General features: G+C 38.7%; 2 protein-coding genes across 2 annotated transcripts; one reads left to right on the forward strand and one right to left on the reverse strand.

The window, feature by feature from the left end:
• The first annotated feature begins 4,093 nt into the window (after positions 1-4,093).
• Positions 4,094-6,003, forward strand: LOC100757086 (olfactory receptor 56A4). The gene is made up of 2 exons (XM_027405028.1): positions 4,094-4,342; positions 5,314-6,003. Exons 1-2 carry the CDS (start codon positions 4,094-4,096, stop codon positions 6,001-6,003), a joined length of 939 nt encoding a protein of 312 aa, XP_027260829.1.
• A 3,807-nt stretch (positions 6,004-9,810) lies between these two features.
• Positions 9,811-10,758, reverse strand: LOC100756211 (olfactory receptor 56A3). Its single transcript, XM_027404986.1, has one exon. The coding sequence runs from the start codon at positions 10,756-10,758 to the stop codon at positions 9,811-9,813; it is 948 nt and encodes a 315-aa protein (XP_027260787.1).
• Between the last annotated feature and the right edge of the window lie 4,343 nt (positions 10,759-15,101).

Here is a 15,101-nt window from a genome sequence, read left to right on the forward strand (position 1 = left end):
AATGTGTGAGAGTCCTGCTACCTTGCATCACTGCCATCATTTCCTACTTTTTCCTTGTTGATGGTTATTCTAAAAAGAGTGAGAAAGACTTTCAATGTAGTTTTTCCTTGGATTTTCCTAGTCAATGAGGTTGGAGAGATGGCTCAGCAGTTAAAGGCACACACTGCTTTTGCTGAGGATATGAGTTTGGTCCCAGCACCCATGTCAGGTGGCTTTTAACTCCCTGTAACACTCTTCTGACCTATGTGAGCACAGAACTCTTGTGCAAATACCACTCCACACACATACACATAAATAAAAATAAAATAATTTAAAAATTATCCATGTGTCTTCTTGGCCCCTGAGTGATACTCATACCCATTGGAAGCAGTACATGGCAGCTTATTAAAACCCAGTCATTTTCAGAGAGACCATACATGAGTTTAAAGCAGAAACATATTGTTATCAATTATTACTATTATAATTATTATTTACATTGTATGTGTCTATGTATCTTCAGAGAAGCAGGACCCCATGGGAGCAACATTCCCAAACCTGAGTCTTTCCACTCACTGGAGAATGGCTATTACATTTATTTATTATTTTTACAAAAGCATCCAGATACCAGAGCCACAATCATAGGGCCAGTGAGAAGCTGGGGAGCCACATATTGTCCCCAAACCACGAGGTGGTCAAATCTGTTCTTCAGAGGAAATTTAGTAAGTACTTCAGGAACGGTGCATCAGAAAACCGAGTTAAGCGATCCTTGAAGTTTGTCCTTTGACTTGGTTATTTGTTTCAGGATGTTTTCACATTCTGTGAATGTTAGCATCTGAAGACCCTGAGGATGACCAGTGTCAGAAGAAATTGAGCAGGCCAGGGTGTGGGCCATCTGGGCTCAGAGGGCATGTCTGTATTCCTGCTCATTGACAGAAACAGAAAGAAACCCATCTTGTCTTCTGCCCTTATGTGCATTGATCATCCTAACAAACGTGGCTAGGAAGTATAGATCCACAGACACAAATAAGACTATGAAAAATGAATCTAGAATTCCCTCAAGGCCCAAGGGTAGGCGTTTTCATATTGGAAGACCAGAGCTCAGTCAGAACTGTGCATATGTAACAAGACAATGGGAGAAGCAGCTGGTTGATCTGAGACTGATCAGAAAACTGCTAGGGGAAGCCTGCTGTGTGTATTCAAGAAAACATGGAATGTCTCTAAATCTTGACTGGGAGTGTTTGTAGATTATATTTTAGAGACACCCCTAACAGCATTCCTAAAATTCAGAGATGAGAGATGAGTTTGCTTCTTCAGAGGCGAGTACAACCCAGATTAACAACTTCCTCTCAGAAAAAATGAAGATACTAGTGAGTCCTTTAGTCATTTATTATATTAGGGGTCTTATTTCCTATATATTCTCCTATTTTTTCCAGAAAATGCAGAGATTATTTTTGGTCCTTATCAAATACACAGAATTGTTGTTGTGTTTTTATACTGATTTTCACTCTTCAATATTTTTATTTTTTCTCACCACTAGTTACTATTATTTTTATTAGTTAATTCTTTGACAGTTTATATGTATACACACATACACATATATATTGCATTATGATTTTTTCTTTCCTCCTTCTTTTATTTACCTTCCCTCATATCCCTCCACATTTGTCCATTTTCCAGATTTATGACTTTTGGTTTTGTTGTGGACACATTTAATTAGGGACATCTGCGTTACTGTTGGGTTGAGGTTGTCCATTGGAACTTAGTGAAGTCATCAGTGGTTTCATAACTGAAGGCAATGACTCCTCTTTTCTTGGGTTCTATCCAGAGTAAATAGCTCAGCAGCTATGGATAAAACTCCTAGATCTCTCCTCCATCCAAGCAAGGTTGTTGATGGGCCCTTTCTTATGCAGATCTAGTGTGTCAGCTGTGGTTGCTGAGTCTGTGTTTGCAGTGACTCTGTATTGCGCAGAAGATGTTCTTTGGCAGCCCTTTTCTCAATATTCTGGCTCATACTTGTACCTTTACATACTCTCTTCTGCAATGTTCCCTGAGCCTTAGAAGAGATGGTATCAAAGTCTTGTTTGGTGTTGAACACTAACCAACTACCATTTATTCTCTGGACCATATGCAGCTGCAAGTCTATTCCTCCACCAGAGGTCATTAGAAAGAAGGGCTTCTCTGATTAAGGTTGACAGTGGTAAGTGTCTATGGATATAAACATGTATTTTAAAAGGTAATTCAGTGCTTTGTCAGTTTATTCAAACAACAAATTAACTTTCCTCCTCATCCTATAGCTTCCCATCTTATGGGCTTTTCAGTGGGTTTATAATGCCAGGTATGGATCTCTCCTGTGGAGTGGGACTCAAATGCAGAGAATGGTGAGTTAGCCCCATAGCAGTAATGCTACTATTGTACAAGTGGTCACATCTTGCTTGTCAGGTTAGTATCATCATTTTTAGAGCTTACAATGACACTCTTTCTCCCTAGATGTCTGCATAGCAGGTTCTGGTACTATCAAAGGTAGCAAGTTAGGAAAAGACTTCCATCCTAGTCCCAGCTCGTGTCTCTGTATCATGGAGCTAAGTATGTTTCACCATTAAATGATGTTTTACTCTGTGCTTTATTTACATTTGTTCCTGAGTGTTAAGCAGCAGTTTTAGTAGTCTTTAGTAGAACAATATAAGGAGACAGTAAATAACACAGTATATTTGTCACAGACTTAGTACTTCCAATAATCTATCAGGCCTACATATCTGCAGGAGTATTGTTTTATATCTGTCTTCCACCAGTTGGCTAATGTTTCTCTGTGCTATAATAAAAAGATAAGATTTCACCCATAACATTTTGCAAAACAAACAGAAAATATAAGTGTGACCAGGGAAGTTTGGTTAATATTTTATTAGTAACATGCCTTACCATTTTAGGACCACAATGGTACAAAAGAAAAGAGGGCCATTTAAAGTGATTAATAGGAAAGTGATTAACAAGAAATTAACACTTGTACAAAAAGTGGAGCTTTCAGTACCAGTAAGAATGGGGATATCCTTTAGGGACAAAAGGATGGATTCTAAGGGAAATAAATGATACATGTGAAGTTCAGTGTGTTCTACACAAAGCCAAATATGTCCTCTAAGTGTTGCTACATCTGAGTGTGAACTATGAAGTCTACCTAGGCTTAGAACTTATATGAAGAAAGTCATTTTTCCTTCATTTTTTATTTGAATTAGAAACAAGATTGTTTTATATGTCAATCCCAGTTCCCTCTTCCTCCCCTCTTCCCCTGCCCCCCAAACTAACACCCTATCTATCCTATACCCTTTCTGCTCCCCAGAGGGTGAGGCCTTCCAGAGGGGGTCTTCTCAGGCTGTCATATCCTTTGGGATAGGGCCTAGGCCCACCCCCGTGTGTCTAGGCTCAGGGAGTATCCCTCTTTGTGGAATGGGCTCCCAAAGTTCATTCCTATGCTAGGGATAAGTACTCATATACTAAAGGGGCCCCATAGATTTCCGAGGTCTCCTCACTGATACCCATGTTTGGATCAGTCTGGATCAGTCCCATGCTGGTTTCCCAGCTATCAGTCTGGGAACCAAGAGCTCTCCCTTGCTCAGGTCAGCTGTTTCTGTGGGTTTCACCAGCTTGGTCTGGACTCCTTTGCTCATCACTTGTCCTTCCCTGCAGCTGGATTCCAGTTCAGTTCAGTGTTTAACTGTGGGTGTCTGCTTCTACTTCCACCAGCTGCTGGATGAAGGCTATAAGATGGCATATAAGTTAGTCATCAATCTCATTATCAGGGGGGCATTTAAGGTAGCTTCTCCTCTGTTGCTTAGATTGTTAGTTGGTGTCATCTTTGTAGATCTCCAGACATTTCCCTACTGCCTGATTTCTCTTTAGATCTATGTCTCCCTCTATTATGGTATCTCTTATCTTGCTCTCTTCTATATGAAGAAAGTTATTTTAGCTAAATTATGAGTGTTATGGAAATTGTTTCAACAGGAAGTTGTGTGGTGCAATTAAACTGAAAATGGACATACATTTATTTGTTTTGTTGATGAAACAGTTGAACTCCTGCTTTCTTGCCTGTTTCTTTTCAGCTATTTTCAGGCTACCTGCCATCATGGTACAATCTCCCAACAGCACAGGGACTCAGGTGACAGAATTTCTGATGATATGCTTTCCAGGAATGCAAGACACACAACACTGGTTATCTGTTATCTTGGCGCCTCTCCTGGTTTTGGCTCTTGGGGCCAACTTTGTGTTATTATTTACCATCCATCAGGAGACATCTCTGCATGAACCCATGTACTACCTGCTTGCCATCCTCTCTATGATTGATGTCATCCTGTGCCTCACAGTCATCCCCAAGGTCAGAGCCTCCCAGGCCACTAATTTTTGATCTTTAGCTAGATAGTTGTTTTGCTTGTGTGAGTCCTCTCATTTCTGAAGAAAAATGCTCAATGTGTCACTCAACTGTCCCACCAGATCTCTGGCAATTCCAAGCTGTGTCCCCTCTTATTCTAAATGCCTACTTTTTGAAGCTTTAATTGTCTCCCAACTGATTGGCTCTTCTAATGTTTGTTAGTGGTATTTCAAATTTCTCCTCAATTCGAGATATACTTTCCCTGACTCTGAAATTTCCCACGTATACATCCAAGGGATCTAGAATTTTATCATTAGAATTTAATTGGATTTGATTGTCATATACTTAGATAGGAAACCCAATGGGGAAGATTCTTTAAATGATGACAGGATTGGAGAGTGTTCCATTGTAATCACTAGACTTACCATCATTGAACCTCCTGTGACAAGTGCATCCTTAGATGGCAGGAGAATCCACTGGAATTGGTTAAGAACCAGGGAGATCAACTGAATACAGAGATATCAAATGCTTTTACAATAAAATCTTGGCCTCTAGGCTTAGATAAAAGGTATAAAATGGATTCTGTAGCTCATTTGTTTTCAACCTGTAGGTCTCATCCCCTTTGAGGGTTCAACTACCCTTCCATATGGGTTGCATATCAGTTATACAGCATATAATATATTCACATTATGATTCATAGTAGTAGCAAAATTACAGTGATGAAGTAGCAATGAAAATAATTTCATGGTCACCACAACATGGAGAACTGTATTAAAGGGTCACAGCAGTAGGGATGTTGAGAACCACTGCTGTTGATCAACATGGGCATAGAAAGTATTGCAAATTAGGTTACCATCCTAGTGGTTTTAGGATTTAGATGGTTTTATCTGGACACCTAAGGATTAATTTCCTAAGGGTAGGTACTCTAGGATGATATTGAATACACAGAGATTTGAGAATGATAATAATTCTGGCAGGTCCTGCTCATCTTCTGGTTCAACATGAAACCCATCAGCTTTGTGGGCTGCTTCCTGCAGATGTTCATCATGAACACATTCCTTCCTATGGAATCCTCTACCTTTCTGGTCATGGCCTATGATCGCTATGTGGCAATCTGCCATCCCCTGCGCTATCCATCCATCATCACGGAACAGTTTGTTATTAATGCAGCCATTTTTATTGTTTTGCGGAATCTTCTAGCTACACTGCCCACTCCAGTTCTGGCTGCTAGACTCAATTACTGCACTAGCAATGTGGTGGAGAACTGCATATGTGCCAATATTTCTGTAGCAAAACTCTCCTGTGGAGACATTCACCTAAATAAGCTCTATCAATTTGTGAGTGTTTGGTGCCTGCTAGGTTCTGATCTAGTGCTCATCTTGTTGTCTTATTGCTTCATCTTGAGGGTTGTTATGAGTCAGCAGTCAGGAGGTGCAGTCACCAAGGCCTTGAGTACTTGTGGTTCACATCTTATCCTTATACTGTTCTTCTATACACTGTTGTTAGTCTTCATCTTCACAAACAAAGCAGGAAAGAAGATACCTTCAGAGGTACCCATCCTCCTCAACGTTTTGCATCATCTTATCCCACCTGCCCTCAACCCCATTGTGTATGGAGTGCGAACCCAGGAAATCAAGCAGGGTATCATCAAACTATTGAAGCACTAGTTCTGAGCTACAGTAGACAAAGAAAGACTTTGTAGAAGTAATTGAGAAAGTCTGGGCATATTTTATTGTTGGTCAGATGTGCATACTATAGTGAAAAAATATGTTCATGCTGCTGCTACTTTCACCTTAAACTTACAATGTCAGAATTACTATTACACTGTTTACCCACACCCCCCTCTACAAATACATGCTAAATCAACCTTTAAGGATCCATTATGTTCTTCATTGTGACTGTCATTGATGATGAACCACAAATAACTCAGCCATTAAATATAAGTTTATCACCTTCTTTGTGTTTTTCAATCTTTCCAAGTGGCTCTCATATTTTATAGCATAATGATTTAGGGACACTTTCAATAGGACATGGCACATATGAATAGGATTTGGGAAACCAGGAAGGCTTTTTTTTAATACTTTAGGTTAAGATGATTGATAAACCAAGGGAGAGAATGAAAATTGAATTTGAGTCATGAGATTTGCACAGTCAATAAATTGAGTACCTATTTGCTTTTGAGCTTAATCATATAGTCCTTAGTAGACAAATATTTGTCTCTGAAATGCTGAGGACTCATCATGTATTTAGATAATCATGTTGCTAGACAACAGATAAGAATAATGTCAATTTCATTCAAAGAAACACCCATTAAACCTCAAAGTATAAGTTACTGCCTAATCACTTCTTGGCCTTTTGGCTCAGATCAAGTGAAGTTACTGCCTATAGTGACAGGTAAGTAAAGCCTTTGTGTCTGGCTTTAAGAGTAAAATGTTTCAGCAAAGTCTTTGCTATGTTTGTGTTAACATGCACAGGCACAAAATTGTTTTGAGACTGTTTAAACCTTGAAGAAACATTGTCTTTCTGGATAATCTGCCCTGTTACTACTTGAGAACTTGCCGCTGTACCAACATTGGTCCTAAGACACTCCTGACTGACCAGGAGTTCTTTCTTTTGATTATAGATAACCATAGTCAAAAGGGAGTGAGATTTGTGTGGGTTGTCTGCTCTCACTAGAACAAGATAACTTTGGTTGTTTGAAACTTTCCCATCCTGAATTATCCTTGTATATTTTTGAATAAAGTAACTGAAGTGATCTAGTTCCATATCAGTCTTTTCTAAGAAGGCTGATTCCATTTGCTCCTTGGAAAAATGAAGTTTTAGCATCTTGGTGAACTTCTCTCTCTACTGTGGCACCTATGACTGACTTCAAACAATAACTGTCTTCTAACCCAAAAATGAAAATGTTTAAAAGTCTACAATTAGAAAAATTCCCTAATGTGTTTGGTTAATTTTGTTCACATCCTATATAGTAACAAAACATATCAATATTGAACTTTTTCCTGTTGTCTTCAGGATCATAGTAGATTCACAAACTTGCTACTAGAGAAGTAATGAAATGGATGTATGAGCATGTACTCAGATAAAGGTTATTGGTATAGCTCGATATGGCAGATCTATTTCTTGGGTGGTATTTTTTTTGTGTGTGGAACCTCCAGACTGATTTCCAAAGCAGCTGCTATAATTTACACTTCCTCTAACAATGTATAAGGGTTTCCCTTCCCCATATCCATGCCAGCATTTGTTGTCAATTGGTTTTTCTTCACATTTGGTATAGTAACAAAATAAATCAATATTGAATTTTTCCTGTGGTCTTCAGGATTACTGCTATTGTACAGATAGCACCCGCTTGGAGACATAAATGCATTGTATGTCTCCTTAAGCATATGCCATAATTGCACATAAAGTTGGGTGAAAATCTTGTACAAAAGTAACTTTTTTTTTGTTTTTTTGAGACAGGTTTTCTCTGTGTCTTTGGAGGCTGTCCTGTTACTAGCTCTTATAGACGAGGCTGGTCTCAAACTCACAGAGATCCACCTGCCTCTGCCTCCCGAGTGCTGGGATTAAAGGCATGTGCCACCAACGCCCGGTGTAACTTTTTATTATTACACTGGCAAAAGTAGCTAAGAATATCACTCTTAAAATATTAATATGTTAGAATGTCTTAATTGAGCATACTTATAACTCAATGACAATGAATATTCTCAAAATAAAATAACATAATATCACCTAATAGCAAAACTAGATTTTGTCAGATTCCTTCTCACTCCAGTCAGAATGGCCATTATAAAAAAAGGATAACACCAAAGTATTTAGCAAACAAACTGAAATATTCCTTAATATTTGCTTATTTTCCATCAAGCAGGAACATATGATTGCCTTCGATAGTTGGATGCAAGTGGGTCCATAAATGATGTGGATATACAAACACTCATTAAGTACACTTGAATTTGATCTTTGAGCACTTAGAAATATTCATATTTCTTCTTTCAAGTTGTCATTGAGGAAATAGCATAGGAAGTACCTACACCTGTGCTTAAAAGGAAAAGTACCAGATACTCTTCTGTGTGAATGATGCCTGGTAAGGAGGGTTAGTCATTTTGTAGACTCTTAGGACTAAAAATGCATTTTGAAACAACTAATTTACTGCCTTTTTCATCAAACAAAGATCCTGAAACTGACTGGACTAATTACTTGTTCTAAGATAAACATCTCATCATAGTTGAGCAAAGTCTGTAACTCAATCATCATTGTTTTTTTTCCTTTTTCAAGTTATTCCTTGCAAGTATGAGTAACTCACTTCTAGTTGCTTGTATGTAGGACAAAAGAAAAGCAACCTCTCAAGTTCTCTCAGATCCAGATTAATAATCTTCCAATATTTCTGGGATCTGGATTTGTTTCTATTTTGCCTAAAAATCATACAAGTCTCTCAATAATTGTGAATTTCTACACATCTTTGTACTCCTAATCTCTAATAAAACTTCAGAATAAAAAAGCTTATTGGAAAGTTTCCACATGACTAGTAATGGACTGTAGTATATTTAAGAGTCATTATGGAGTGTCTTCTGATATAGTTATACACATAAAAAGAACCCTGCCCACTGAACTCAGGTACCTGTGAATCCCAGAGATGAATTTCCAAGCACAGAAATTGTGTGGAGTAACTAATAAGAATCTGGATGTGATGGCTCCTTGTCCTAAACCCATTAAGACAAAGTGATTTACATGCTGGTTCTTCAAGGAGCTCTAGCTTTGAGAGCACTAGTTAACAACAAAGAAGTGTGGCAAGCAAACACAGAGGAAGATGGAAGAAAGATGGCAGCTGTGTGGACAGAATCTTGCTTCTGGGCTCCAGTCACATTCTGTCATTAAGAGCTGACCCTTAAAATACTGTTCTCTGTTCTTAACTCAATGTGTAATTGGATTAATATTATCTATGATAATGAGGTTCAGTTGATGCCACGAATATCTACAGTCACAATAAAATACATGTGCAGAGAAAAAAATGTAGAAGTAGTTGGAGTTTATTTTTCTAGTACAGTATTCAACCTTTTGGATTCTCCTATTTTAGACAAAATAGAATAATAAATATTGGAAAAATTATAACATCTCAGAAATATGGAATGTTTTGTTGAGTTGATTTTTCTTGATACAGGGTTTCACTGTGTAGCTCTGTCTATGCTAAAGCTCACTATGTGGACTAGATTGATCTAACATTCAAAAAGTTTCGCCTTCCCATAACTCCTAAGTGCTGGGATTAATGGCAGGCACCAGTACACCTGGCTGAGATATGTTTTTTTTATTTGTTTTTGTTTTGTGGAATGGGTATTGAGTGTTCTAAAGGAAGGGTATTATCAGGAACAGTTTTTAGACTTCTTTCCTTATTGTAATTTCCTGAGTTAGCATTTCAGCCAATTTTCTGTTTACATAATAAGTCATCCTGCATTAGGAATACAGAGATGCAATTGTCTTGTTTACCACCCCTTCTTCAAGAGTCTCTTGATTCCTTGCTTGATCTCCTGGGTTCTCACCCCATAAACAATGGGATTAAGGGCTGCAGGGATGACATGGTGGAGGACATTGAGCAAAACTGGCACATCGGGAGAGACCTTCCTCTTTGCTACATGTGTGAGAATAAAGACCAAAAGAATGGTGCTAAAGAATAGGATAAGGATGAAGTGGGAACCACATGTACTCAGGGCCTTGGCCACAGCACCCTCTGCCTTGAGCCTCAGCACAGCTCTTAGTATGAAGGTATAGGAGAGGAAGATGAGGATGAGGTCAGAGCCCAGCAGTGTCCAGCCTCCAGCAAACTGATAAAGGCGATTGACAGTGACATCATCACAAGAGAGTCGAGAGACAGACATGTTGGCACAGATGCAGTTCTCAATGACATTTTTCCAACAGTAATGGAGTCGGGCTGAGAGAATGGGGATGGGCAAAGGAATAAGGGCATTCCTGACCAAAATAAATGTGGCAGCCTTGACCACAAATTGGTCAGTGATGATAGATGGATATCTCAGTGGGTGACAGATGGCTATATAGCGATCAAAGGCCATGATCATAAATGTGCAAGATTCCATGGCAAGAAAGCTGTTCATGATATACATCTGGAGGAAACAGGCAGGAAAGCTAATGGACCTGAGGTCAAGCCAGAAGATGGCTAGTACCTTGGGGATGACTGTGAGGCAGAGTAGGATGTCCAGCATGGACAGTAGGCTGAGCAAGTAGTACACAGGTTCATGCAGAGAGGCCTCCATCCGGATGGTAACCAGAAGAATGGTATTAGCCCCCATGGCTAGAAGGAAGAAAAGGCTGAGTGGCAGGGAGAGCCAGAGCTGCCAGCTGGGGGACCTGACAAAACAATTTAGGAGGAATTCTGAAACTCCAGTAGAGATGGTGTCGTTCTTGTATGCTGTCATACTCTGTCATACAGTCCTACAGGTTTCTTTTAGTGAGCTGCAAAATCAGGATTTAAATAATTAGGCTCTAACTATAGATATATGAAAGTAGAGCAAATTGCTTTAGTTAGATACAATTGTAGCAGTCTATTTAGGTCAATTGAATTTATCTGTTTATGTCTGCTGCCTTGTCATTTGGATACTACTGTCACTTTGTATATGCAGAGGACTAAAGTAAGACGATTTATCTAACTCATAGACACCAGACTGATAGCTGGGAAACCAGCATAGGACTGTTCCAGATCCCCTGAAGCAGGAAGTCAGTTTGGAGGTCTGGACAATCTATGGAGCCTCTGGTAATGTATCAGTATTCATCCCTAGTATAGGAATGGACTTTGGCAGCCCTCTCAATATAGAGGGACACTCTCTCAGCCTAGACATACAGGGAGGGTCTACACCCTGCCCCAAACGATATGACAGACTTTGAAAATCCTCCATGGAAGGCCTTACCTTCCCTTGGGAGCAGAAACTGTTTAGGATGATGTGTGGGGAGCAGTGGAGAAGAGGAGGGAGAGGGAACTGGGATTGACGTGTAAAAGAACCTTGTTTTTAATTAAAAAGAGCATTTATACATTTAATTTCATCTTCAAAAGAGTTGGTATATCCTTACTAAAAATGAGAAAAATACTTAGGATATTATTTACACATGCAGGAAAAATTGTGTGTTTTTGAATGTATTTTTCTGCTCATTTTCTTTTTAATTATCACATAAACTATCATTCCATTTAATACTACAGTGAAACCAAAGCTTGGCACAAAAAAGGACTCAGATAAATGTCTCTAGTTTCCATAGTATTCTACCCTTTCAACTGTATTTATTTTGCTTTAATTTTAAAGTTTTATGTACTTTACAGTGAAAATATTTTATTCTTTTATCTCAAAAATGATTTTTATTTCTTGAGAATGCACCTTATAAAGAATGTACCTTACCCTGCTCTGCTTCTTAGATCATCATGTTTTAGGAGTCCTACATTCTATGCCAAAGAAGAATTGACTGCAGTGGTGTGATAATGGAGGAGTTCCCTTGTGAACCCTTCCATCCCTATTCACATTCATTTCCACCTTGAGTGATCCAGAGACATATTTTCACCCTCCATATATATTGCTGTAAGTTTGTTCTAATTTAGGTTTTTCCATTAGAAATTTTTAGGCTCTCAGGTCACAAAATGGAAAATAATAGTTTACTTGTAAAGTTTATCTTTACTTGTAAGTTAATAAAACGTTACCCTGTGGGATGATGGTGAAAACAAAAGAGTAAGCCATGGTAAGAATGGGCATACAGAGTGAGGTTATGGCACTGTGGTGCCTTCCAAGAACTACGTGGCACAAATAATAAAAACCCAGAGACAGATATTGGGCTTAAAGCTGATGATCAGAGAAGCAAAGCGGCTGGTTGGCCACTAGAGAGTTCTAACAGGAACTCAGACTGCTCCGGGCTGCCTTCCTAATCACATTGCTTTGAGCTCCTGTGTTCTCTCACATTGTATTCCTCTCTAGTGATGGGATTAAAGACATGGGACACCATGTGCTCAGATCACCTTTGTGTGAACTCTGATTCTTTTTTTTTTTTAGACTGGGCCAGTTTCGTGTAGCTCAGGGTGGCCTAAAACTAACAGAGATCCATCTGATTCTGTCTTTTCAGAGCTGGGATTAAAGATATGTAGTACCAGTACGTGGCCTCTATGACTAGCTAGTGTGGTTGCTAGGATTAAAGGTGGGTGCCACCACTTCCTGGTGTCTAAGGCTAGCTAGTGTGGCTTGCTTTGAACTCTGATGCTCAGGCAAACTTTATTTGTTATATCATAAACAAAATATCACCATAGAATGAGCAGAGATTAATTGGAGAGGGCTAAAGCTCACAATGGGGAGAAGTGACAGAAAAAATATTAACAATGTGAAACAGCAATGTCATACACATCAAAGATTCTAATGTGCAACCCCTTCCCCTAACTGTGAGCAACCTCAAAGAGCACTGTGTCATTCCAAGTTGTGATATTTCAGGATCATTCGAACCAGCCAGTTGCACTCAAGTCTGTGTAGGAGCTACCAGTCTCTGCTAAGGTGTAGGTGTTTCTGTGATAAAGTACCTGGTTCACTGATCTTAGAAACTTATGCTGTGCTAGGTGCAGGGGCACACAACTGCAGTCCCAGCTCTCAAGAGGCTTAGGTAGGAAGCATCCCCAGTTCAAGGCCAGCCTGGGCTACAGATAGAGACACCCGTATAAGCAAACCAGCAGGTTTAAATTAGTATATAATAACCATGTTTAAAATGGAAAATGTTAGAAAATAAGTAATTCTGGATTTTGGGTACAGTAGTAATGCAGACCATAGAAGACAAGCTTCTAAAGTCTGTTTCAGGGTAATAAAGAGAAGGCCTCGGCATAGTGGTTTTATGAAAAAATTCTATTAACCTATAAAGGTCTTCAGGAAAAGAGGCTCACACGATCTGAAAGTAACTTTCTTTGTTATTACTTATTCAGTACTTCTCTCTAAAAGATCTCTCTTTGCTCTCTGCATACCTGTTGCTGCCCTGCTGTCTCTACCTTTAACTCTCTGCCTCCCTACATTGTTGCCCTCTCCTCTCACTCTGCCTCTGCCTTCTCACTCTCGGCCTTGTTGTCCTCTTCCTCTTGCTTTTCTCTCTGCTTTCTTTCCTCTCTGCCTTCTCTCTAGTTCTCTGACCTCTCACAGCAAAACTCTGGACAATTATAGGTTGTTTTATAAAGCTCTACCCAAACTCAAATAATAAGCTAAGTCACATTGTTTCTCTTAGGCTAGGAATGTCACAATGACCAATGCATGTAGTTCTAAGTTGGTAAGGGTTCCAAGAAAAAAAATGACATTGGATATCAAGATTTAACAATAACAATTAGTTAGCTGGACATTAAGCCTGATACTGGGACTATGTGCAGATTAAAGTTGTTTGAAGCTCTGACTTTGAATCAACGTAACAACACCTGAGAGAATGACCTTTTGTATTTGTCTCTCTCTATATAATATATATACAATCATATATTATGTCCAAGGGCAACTTGCTTTGAATTTGCTCTGTTATCTTGTCTTAAAGTTATCTTGTCTTTGTGAAAGACTGTCTTTGTGACTGAGAATTATTATTTCTGTTCATCAATATTATACAACTTAAGTAGAAAATCATCCTCTGGCCATCCACAGCTATATGTGTGCCCAGAAGTATAAAACACACCCCCAAAGGGCTGTGGAAAGAACCACACAGCTGCTCTTATTAGAGAGGCATAGCAAGAAAGTTATTGACAGAAAATATCTAGTAATTTATGGTCTACCATGGCAAGTGGGGTCCCCAATAGTGCCTTGTGAGTCAGCTTTGCCAAGTAGAACTCTCCAACAGTGTCTAGTTGGTTGACTTGTTAAATACTAGTTGCCTCTCCTATACAGTCCCATTGTGCTATGCACAGTAGAAAGGAATTGAAGTTGAGGTGAAACTGGAGACCCAAAACTCTATGATACACATATAAATGCATATACACATATAAGTGTATATCTATCTATCTTATCTATCTTATATCTATCTATCTATCTATCTATCTATCTATCTATCTATCATCTATCTACTTCTCTAATTATCTGTTTTTTTCTATGATTCCTGCCCCAATTATAATGATTGTTTGCTGGCATCTGAACGCTTCCTGTCCTCATTGTTCATAAATCTCAACTTCTTCCTTTATCCATGTTTTTGTATTGGTTTTCATTGTTTTTCATTGGTTCCATGTGCTAAATCCAAATGTTTGATTAAAAAGCAACAAAGCTATTTTCATAGCACCCCTAGTTATTTTTCAATTTCATAACTCCATACCCTCAACTCCATTCTTAACTTCTCCTTTTCAGCAGTTTTAAACTGTGTCTAAGGAGTGGGTGATAGAGAACAATGGAGGGTGGACTTAAGATAATCTAGAGTGTATACTTCCTAGTTTGTACCTAAGGATCTTTCCTTGTGACACAGACATTAAAAACTCCACCACTTCTTTTCTATTTCAATACATCTGCTTGTGAATTTGAGGTGTAAATCAATTACCTGCTAAGCCCATAATGTGTGGCAATTGACCTAATCGCTGTCTGCTTTTTTTGTATGCTCAGTACATACAACTTCAATCCAATTACAAATATCATAATTATCACTGTAGTCATTTTAAGTTTTTATTATTAATTGCTTCATTGTCTTCTGATTAATTCCTTGTAAAAGTTAAATTTGTGCCTTACAAACACTACCCTATATCTCACTGTGACCCAGAAACTCTCCTTGTGGATCACAGAGAATTCTTGAAAAAAAA

This window comes from Cricetulus griseus, chromosome 3 (assembly GCF_003668045.3).
Source record: "Cricetulus griseus strain 17A/GY chromosome 3, alternate assembly CriGri-PICRH-1.0, whole genome shotgun sequence".
NCBI classification, from domain to species: Eukaryota; Metazoa; Chordata; class Mammalia; order Rodentia; family Cricetidae; genus Cricetulus; species Cricetulus griseus.

Excerpts from the sequence above, each read along its gene's own strand:
- LOC100756211 (XM_027404986.1), bottom strand. The coding sequence starts at position 10,758 with ATGACAGCATACAAGAACGACACCATCTCTACTGGAGTTTCAGAATTC.
- LOC100757086 (XM_027405028.1), top strand. The coding sequence starts at position 4,094 with ATGGTACAATCTCCCAACAGCACAGGGACTCAGGTGACAGAATTTCTG. Across the intron at positions 4,343-5,313 it reads GCCTCACAGTCATCCCCAAG|GTCCTGCTCATCTTCTGGTT; the intron begins GTCAGAGCCTCC and ends TAATTCTGGCAG.